The sequence below is a fragment of the Heteronotia binoei genome, chromosome 3, assembly GCF_032191835.1.
Source record: "Heteronotia binoei isolate CCM8104 ecotype False Entrance Well chromosome 3, APGP_CSIRO_Hbin_v1, whole genome shotgun sequence".
Taxonomy (NCBI): Eukaryota; Metazoa; Chordata; class Lepidosauria; order Squamata; family Gekkonidae; genus Heteronotia; species Heteronotia binoei.
In genome coordinates, this window is record NC_083225.1 from 93,560,994 (window position 1) to 93,570,397 (window position 9,404).

A 9,404-nucleotide genomic window follows, 5' to 3' on the forward strand; every position below is an offset into this window, starting at 1 on the left:
ATTTAAAGTTAAATACAGCTTCAGTTTCAAATCAGTTTTTACACAATTCAATATAAGTTTCCATTTGTATATTTGAGGTTTCATTATTTTTACTTCTATCTTTCTTACCCATTCTGTTTGTAAACTTAAGAGGACCACTATGCTACCCAGAATTAATTGCCTCCACAGTAAGTTATTTCTGTCTTTTGTTTTTGAGAACCTGTAGCTTTACTGTGAGACACTTAATGTGACAGTGGAACCAATTTTATTAACTTGTATCTGTTTCTTTGATTGTTTTTCCCTCCCAAAAGTTCTCTAGAGACGGATCTTAAAATAGGCTGTTCATATGAGATGGTTAAACTGCACTCATTTACTTTAAAAAACTTAAGATATAAGGCTGCATCTTAAAATCCACTCTCCCAGCAGAAGTAAATAATCCACCATCAGTGAAGTGGAGCCATAAGATACAGTACCTGGCATGGTGATTAGGTCTTGGAAATCTTAATTCGTAGGAAGTTTCCGTCTGAAGCCAAACTACATGCTATGAAGTCTCATCATGTGGTCTTCTCCAGTCCCAAGCAGAGAGTGCAATGCAGTCTGAAGTGCCAGAAGGACAAGTGGCTGGCTGGGATATATGCCTATGCTGAATAATCCTTTTCCTGCTGTTAATCTCCTTTACCTTGCAGTTTGTTCCCTAAAGTCTCTTTTCCTCTCCAGCTTGGGACCAGAATCAGCAACAGGCTTGGCTGGGTGAAAAATTCCTGTGGAAAGATAGTATATGGAGAGGATTCAGAAACTCCTGCCTGCATGCCTGTTGGCATATTTTAACCATAGGACCACTCCATGAAGATAGTTACCTGTGTTGCATGTAGTTTGAGTATGAACTGGCAAATTGCCTGTTCATCTGGAGCCTCAGTCTACAAATGTAGCATGAATCAGCTGAATCTAAAACTGCAACTGTGACATGGTTCAGAAATGTATGCAAGCAGAAGCTTCCTTCTGTCAACTAAAGGAATTGCTCTATGAATGTGATCAGAGGCACTCATATGCATGTGGAATGTTTTCTCTCAATGCTGTGCATTTTATATTTGGCTCCCAAGTAATAAATACACATGCATTGTCTCAGATGAAGAATACTTATGCATATAAATTGGCATCTTCCCATTGGAACACACAGCTGAGGGAATTGGGCTGCTGCTCATGTTTGAAAAACGGGGGGGGGGGGGAGGAAAGTATTGCATTCATAAATGAGGAGCATGTGCATGCACAAGAGTGTATTTTGTTCTCTAATATTAAGAAGTGACTGGGAAAGAAATACACAAGGTACATTGAGCACTATACATGTTCACAGGGCCTTTCCCTTGCATGGCTTTTGCACATCTTTAATTCCCAAGCAGTGCTTAATTTCTAGTAAGAAAGATGCTGGAGTCCAAGCTCATCTGGATCCAATTTCTTCTATCCCGTAAGGCTGTTGTGTCAGTCCAAAATGATTGATGATTCACTGTGGATGGGGAAGTATTCTGTTAAAGCATTATTACTGGATTGTATCCAGTACTGTATTTCACGGTTCCCAGTCCAAACCCTGGATCTGATGACAGATTCTGTACTCCACTCCAGTGGCTCAGATTAAGTTCTGTTCTCTTGGGAAACGATATAGATATTTATTTTATTGAGTAGAAGATGTTTTTAAGTGTAACTATATGTAGTTTTTCCTTCAGATATGTTTTAAAATCAGATTTAGTTGACCATCTTAAGTCTAGATCAAATTTACTATCCTAAGAGGTGACACATATAGTATAAATGCTAGGAATTGGTTTGGAATCTGCTAACTGAAAGGGGTGGTGGTTCATAGTATGCTTCCCCTTCTCCTTCCAGATTAGCAAGGTGTCTTAAAGTGTTCCAAGGACAATAAAAACAAAGAATAAACAAAACCAAAGTAACAGCTAAAAACAGTCACATTTTAAAGATACGTGGGGCATTACTCCCTCTAAACTGTGGAGTCTCATGAATGAAATCCTTTATGAACTACTGGAAGTAAAGTTGTGAGCTACTGCATTAATTGGTTTGCTCTGGAGCCATTTTTCCTGAGCTAGGACAAAAATGTGTGAACCATGGGCTAAAAAACTATGAGCTAGCTCACACTAATTCAGCTTAGAGGGAACACTGACATGGGGTGAATCCTACCTCCTAAGAAAACAACACAACATGTAGAAAGGATCTTTGGCTTGCAGTTGTCGTCATCCCCATCTGTGCCCCTAATTGATTCTGGCAACCTGTAGGTTGATGAGGCATATAGTGAGGGGCAGTGGGTTTTTTGTTAAAAAAAAAACAAGCCCAGCAAGAGCTCATTTGCATATTGGGCCACACTGCCTGGTCTGGGAGCACGTGGTTGCTGCATGGCAGGTCGGGCCAGCCAGAGCCCTAGCCAGCCCAAGCAGCACTCCACTACTGTGAGCTCTTGCAGAAAAAAAGCCTTGGTGAGGGGGCTGCACTAGAAATGGGAAACTGGCAGAAAATGAACCTTCCCCTGCACTTGTGCAAGCTCCCACTCAATTTGTGCAAGAGTTCATGCAATGGGCAAGGGATTTCCATTAATCTTCCTTCTCTTGCTTCAGGATCCCATGTTGTATCTAAAACCTTCCCCCAGGTATCCCTGACTCTTAGGACCATATTTTCAGTGGACAGAAGGTGTGATTAGTGTCAGACTTGATCTGGGAGATCCTGGATTGAACTAGCCCTCTATTATAGAAGCATATGTGACCTTGGGTCAGTCACACACTTAGCTTAACCTACCTCAGGAGGTTGTTGTGAGGATCAAATGAAAGATCCACATTGGGTAGAAAGACAGGGATAAATGAAGAAAGTTGATGTTATAAATCACATCAGTTAAGACTACAATTGTCATCTGTTTGCTTTGAGGTTAGATTGACCACCTAGGTAGATGATCAAGTTAGATATGTAGTTTTTATGACTGGAACATGAATCAGCATTTGCAAATAACTGTTTCCTTCAGTGGTGGGGAGGGGGAGAGCAGGTGGAAAGCAAAGTGACAATCCTAAACTAAACTGGGCATAGGACATGTTTAAAAGGAAGGAACAAACCTCTAACGAAATAAGGCATAACAAGAACAAGGTATTTGCAAATGAAAAAAAATCATTGGCAATTATTTTGCTTTCTTATGATTGCATACCTGTCAGCCTCTTTGTATGTCATCACATAAACTACAGAACACTATGCTATAGTTTATCTTTATGTTCCAGTTTGAGAACTATGAGGTATAAATTGGTAAGGAAATGACTTCATTGGTAGAAAATGCCACATCACCAATAGGATTATGTCACTCCACTGATTCACTGCCCCTTCCCTTTTTTGCTTATGTATCTTGCATTATAACTGAATTACTTTTAATAAAAAGTATAAATGTTGTTTCCAGGAACAATCAAATATCAAATTATTTTTGTCTTTTTTGCTGTTATTAGTAAATAAATGGTCATTGAATGTTCGCTAGCCTCAGGAACCATTCTTAAAATATCAGTTACACTCCTCTTTAGTAACTTCTGCAGGTATTTTGCCCAGTCTGAAGACAGTTCATTTAGAAATAAATCCCACTGAGTTCATAAGGGTTTATTTTCTGGCTGATATGATTGCAACTTTAAATATTAGAGACATGATCCATTCAAAACTATGTTAATTCCCTTATTTCAGTAGGATAAGCTGAAGAACATCCTTAACTCTTCTAATGAAACCAGGTGGCCTCTAAAGTGCTTGACAGGCTATCTCTGCTGTTCTAAACAGATTGCAAATAAATGTTTTCTAATTTGGAGTTTTCTAATCCAGAGAAATTCTCACTTTTTTCTTCATTGCCCTGTTTATACTACTTATATTATCACTTGTTCAAGATAGGAGATCCTTTTTTTTGCACAAAATTTAACTTGGATGAAATAATTTAAAATGTGTTGTTTTTTAAAAAATAGTATATTACCATGAATTCAATTTCTGAACTATTCCACATTGAGCTTTTCTGCTCCATTTTCAGAAATTCTAGTATGCAACTAAGGAGACAGCTATTTTAACATACATTGACACATAAAATGGTACAGCAAATTGCTGTTGGAATACTGCAGTTCACTTGCTCTGAGCAATGGATTATAGTGGTCTAAAAGTGAGAGTTGTGGTCTTGACAGTCCTCATTATTTCAGCTATGATGCTGACAGACACTATGGCTTTTCTAAGAAGATCCTAGAAAAAACAGTGTTTGTCTCAACCATACTTTTGCTACATACAGTAATCTACATCTTAGATTTGGTATACTGGTTACTGAGACTATATACAAAAAGCACTTTTGAATAATGCCATACAGTTGCTAATTATTGCTGTTTGATCTGCCTTGTTGGTTAAAACTTTGGGTTAAGACAGACAAAATGTTGGGAGATCTATGATTGGATGCTGCTGACATCTTTTAAAGGTCCATTACAGCCACACACTGCCGATGCAGAGAGTTTAATCCTAAAATCATACCAGATTTTCCACAGTTGTAGCCATTCATTTCCTTTAAAAAGAAGATGGGGCTGTTTCATTTTACAAAATCATTCAGGGACAAAAGAAACCCCCTATTCCCCCTCCCCACATGGGCCTTGGTTTGAACCAGAGCTACTTGTGGCTGTAATTAAGCTTAATGTCTGAAATCTGTTGCCTGCTTCCCATCAGCTTTGACTGTTAAAGTCCTGACTCTTTTGTTTCTGCTTCTGTATTAAATTGTGGTGGGTTTTTGTTTTTTTAAATTGGGATTGAATTTGTACCAAGTACTTTGTTAAGGAAATATTTGTACTTCAGTTTTTTTAAAAAAAACAAAGGTAGTCAAACAAAATAAATTACTGTTTCCCATCTAAAACATTTCATTATTACTTTTACATCTTCTGCAGGTGGAATCTTTAGAAAGGGTGCAAGATTGTTTTTTCTCCGACGGCACCATCAGAAAGATCCAGGCATGAGCCAATCACATAATGACCTTATCTACCTACAACAGCCGACATCTGATGGTACTCAAAGAAAGGAAGGAGGAACCCTAATGCGCATTCTCAACAAGAAAATTCTATCTAAAAGCAAGAGCAAAAACAAACTGAATGGCACGTCAGTTGAACCATATGCATAAAATCTAGTATATGCCAGTTATGATCAGCTGTTTACAGAAAAACTCTATGTGCTTAATGAGATTCACTAATGCTGTGATCCACAGAAGAGGCTGGAAAACAAAGTAGGGAAATGCAAATTGTGGAAGAAGGCTTACGGCTTTTTAAAGTTGGTAGACTAAAAGCCACTGTCCAAATCCTAATCCACACTCACTTGGAAGGAATTTGAAATAAACAGACCTAATCCAAAAGGCATCTCAAAATTATGTTTTTAAAAGGTTTTTTTCTCATAAACCTGACAGCATAAAGAACAGCAGAGACTATATAGTAGGTGATTGTTTGCATGAGTTAATGTATCATGGTAATTTTTACTAATAATATAAGGTAGCAATATAAATTTTAAACAGGGTATCAATTCTGACAAAATGGTAAATAAGTGAATTCTGATCTGGATAATATGAACTTGGAAATGTATTAAGATATTTTTGGAAACATAAACTAAAGGCTGAATTGGGCAGCCTGCTGTTATAATGGCTAATCCTGTGTAAATAAATTTGCCTCTAATGTATAGTACCCAAACAAACTGATAACTTGAGCAACTACTTATACTGAAGCTATTTTAATATTTTGTGCATATACCCTTTTAGAAGATTGCTTTAAATCAGTGTGCTCATAAAATAATTTGAGAATCTCCATGTTCTTCTATGATATGGAGAAACTATACTGAAATAACACAGCAGCTTACCTTGGACAGCCTGCAAGTTATTAGACAAATGTACTGTGTCATATTTTTATCCCTAGTTTTGTTAAAACTGTGCATGTTTAGTCTTTCCCAGACTCTTCCTCAATTTAGTTTGGGAGCTTAAATACTCTATATGTCAAGGAATGTATATGTGTTTAAGTTTTGAGATGTCTGCAGCTGGAATACCAATGTGGGGGCGGGAGGTTATGCTTCCCAATTTACTGTCAAAAAAGTCAGGGACATAATACATACCTGTCACTTGTACACATTGTTATTACAGACACATTCTTTATTGAAATGATCATCCCTAAATCACTTTGTTGAAACCACTCTAGCTTCACTGAGGGCTTAGTTTGGAGTATGGTATTTACTCAAAAAGAAGGCAACCCTGAATGTAACACATCTGCCTTAAAAATGTTACACAAAATTACTGGATGCAGGTGTAACTTGTATGCAAATATAAGACGATGCTTTCTTTTTATGGTATATCTAGGGAAAAGCCTAGTCCTGTATTTGAGTAAATAATGTGTGTTTTGGCTGTGGCCTACGGAGTCAAATCCTATTACTTTTATTCAGGGAGGGAAACAGTACCAGTATAAGCCCTGTGTTTCTCAAGAAAGAGTTACGTAATTGATATAAGTGATATTGCTCTTGATAAAATTCAGTGTTGATTAATATAAGCTATGATGCAGGTTTTCTTCATTGTACAAAATGAAGTAATTGGTTTTGGCATGCTGGACAAGATCTAGCTTCTCTTATGTGCCTCTTATAAACTAATTACTAAAGAATGGTAAAATATGAAATATTTCACATGTAATAGAAGTACATTGTGATCCTAGGTGTATTTACTGGGATGTAATGCTTATTGTCATCAGTGGAACTTCCATATCAGTTTAGATTGGGCTACAAATATATTGAAGGTCCCCCCTCCCCCCCCCCCCACAGTAGCTTGGTAAGTTTCAGTGAGCTGAACTGCAAAACTGTATTAAGAATAATTTGCTGCTGTGCCTCTTAAAAATACTTGAAGACACGGAAAACTATTATTTGAGAGTCTTAAATTGTGCCACTGAATGTTAAGAAAAAAACACCAAACACCTTTGAAAAAATAGATGGTATGAAAGTTGAGCTCTTAAAAAAAACCCCTTCCATTTCAGTGGAGTCTGGATTTGTAAAATCTCAAGTATTTGCTACTGACATAGATTTGAAAGAAAAACAACTGAGGATGTACGAGCTGAAGTTTTGCACCAAAGTATTAACTGAAAGATGAAAAATACTGTCTAATGGTGCATGCTGTTTCTTTCCATAAAGACTTGGCTATACCTTTCAGCTCAAAAAACTGTGCAGCCATTACTTTAGATGCTCAGCAACAAAATATTTTGTTAACAGTAGTACGTTTTGTTCCTCAGGTTTTACAGGGATAACTTTTGATCTAATTCTGTTTAGTTATTCAGAAAGACTATCCTTTCCATAACTACTTCCACTGCCTATTTCTACAGTAAACTGCTGGAGACTCTGTTTGTACCTGTGCTAAATATGGCTTTCAGCATTTAAAAGTGAAGCAAACCAGTAGAAGTCTAGTTAGGTACATTTACCTGATTTCATGTCACCATGAGTAAAAATCAAGTGTTGCTTCACACAGTGACAACCATCACCCCCTTGGATTTTTCTATATTGTTTGGAATAATTTTCAGGAGAAAATTATTTGTTGCACTTTTGGCGGTTTTCATGCTTCCTACTCCATTAAAATTACTGGTCTAGCATAAATTATTTCCATGAATGATAGATAACAAGGCGAGCTCTGACCAGACATGCTTCCAAGTTTTCATAAAGATCAGCAAAATTTGGTTGTAATGGCAGGACTGTTACCTAAATCCCCAATCTGCTGTAGGAATCTGGCTTTGAAACAAAATATCTTCATTTTTAGCAAATGTTATGAGTGTCAGCACTTTCTCTAGGAATGGCCGAGCAATTGCTGCAGTGCAATACAAGTGTCCATTATAGCATTATTGATATGAGATTTATTTTGGAGGGGTTACTGTTAGTCAACTGGAACCCAAATATCAGATAAACTGTGAGACAGAGCTTACGTCATTTGATGAACTGGGCTACAGCACACAAAATTCTATGCCATAACAAGCTGCTTAAGTCAGTGGTTCTCAAACTGATCCCAAAATGGGTTGAGACTATCTCATATGTGGATCATTGTTCAAAATCCTGAGCCTAGGAGAAGAGGCTCAGGGCTCCCCTCCTCCCAGGTAATTGGGGGGGGGGGGAGATGAGGGCAGAGTTGCTCAAAACTCTCCTATTTTCCTGCACTCTATTCATTTCATGTTCCATTCCAGTGATGGAGACAATGTACCAAGCCCACTGCTGCCAAAAGTCTGAGGCCCTGCTTGGTAGACCCCAAAGAAAGAATAGTTCAGAAGTAGATTTCCCTTCAAAAAGTTTGAGAACCACTGCCTTGTATTTTAATGTGACACAAGACTCGAATTATTTCAAGTTTTCTTGTACATGTACCTTACTTAATTGTGCTTGTACTGGACCAGTTCAATTCAGTTGTATTTGAAATCAAAGGTATGGGGGGAAATAAAATGTATTCTGTTTGTAAAGTGGCAGGAATTTGAAGCTATAATGGGGGGAAGCAAGTTACAGACTATTTATGTGGCTGCTTCTGCAACATTTATGCATGTTCTTAAACTATATTTTGTACTAGGTACAAATACAGTCAACAAATTAGTTTACCTTTTAATTTGACATCAGATTTAAGTGTTTTCCAGTGCCCTTCCAGTTCTAAGCTAATATAGCTCAGAGCAAACAGTGGCAGCCTTCATCCACTTGAATTTTCCTAGTCTTTTGATTGGGATATTTTTCAGTCTTGAAAAAAACTCAAGTATTTTGGTTTCAATTTGCTGAGGTATTACTATCAAATAATTATAATGTATGCTGTGAGCCATCTTTCATATGAAATGTATAATGCTAAGAAAATACATGGAATAAAGTAGCAATGCAAAATAGAATGTTAACCTAGCCTTACAATATTTTTGAATATGCAAAGAGAAACTCAAATTAAAATCAGTGTTTATCAGACCTTCAGCTTGTGTTGTTTTAAATAAAGCCACCCTCTAAAAGGGTTTTGCAAACCAGGAAAGCAATGTTAAGTAAACATGCTATAATAAAATCTTTCCTATCCATTCTGCTGAGACATAGCAAAAATTATTGCTGCTAACTAAACATAGCATAAGACTCAAGGTGAGGAATAAGTCAGAGGAGCAAGTAGCAGTTTCTAAGTTTAATACTTTGTGGTCCTCCCAGCTTTGTCACATTCCTGCTTACTGCATTCTCCCAGTTAATCATGGTGGTGCAGGAATTCTGATTTGATGAACAGGAGCAAACTTTTGACGACCTTAAAAAAATGGAAATACAGGGAACTAGTCATACATAATGCTGGCCCTATACTATTATTTATTTATTACTTTAGACTTCTATTCTGCCCATTCTACAAAGACTCAAGGCGACTAACATAAGATAACAATGTTAAAACAGTAAAACAATTT

At 37.1% G+C, this 9,404-nt stretch overlaps 1 protein-coding gene across 1 annotated transcript in view; it reads left to right on the plus strand.

Annotated features, from left to right (window-relative positions):
• C2CD2 (C2 calcium dependent domain containing 2) overlaps positions 1-8,937 on the plus strand; it is a 47,485-nt gene extending 38,548 nt beyond the window's left edge. The window contains exon 14 of the mRNA XM_060234221.1: positions 4,902-8,937. Within this exon, the coding sequence (XP_060090204.1) occupies positions 4,902-5,131 (230 nt within the window). The 3' untranslated portion in view covers positions 5,132-8,937. The remainder of the gene's footprint in view (positions 1-4,901) is intronic.
• Positions 8,938-9,404: the final 467 nt, after the last annotated feature.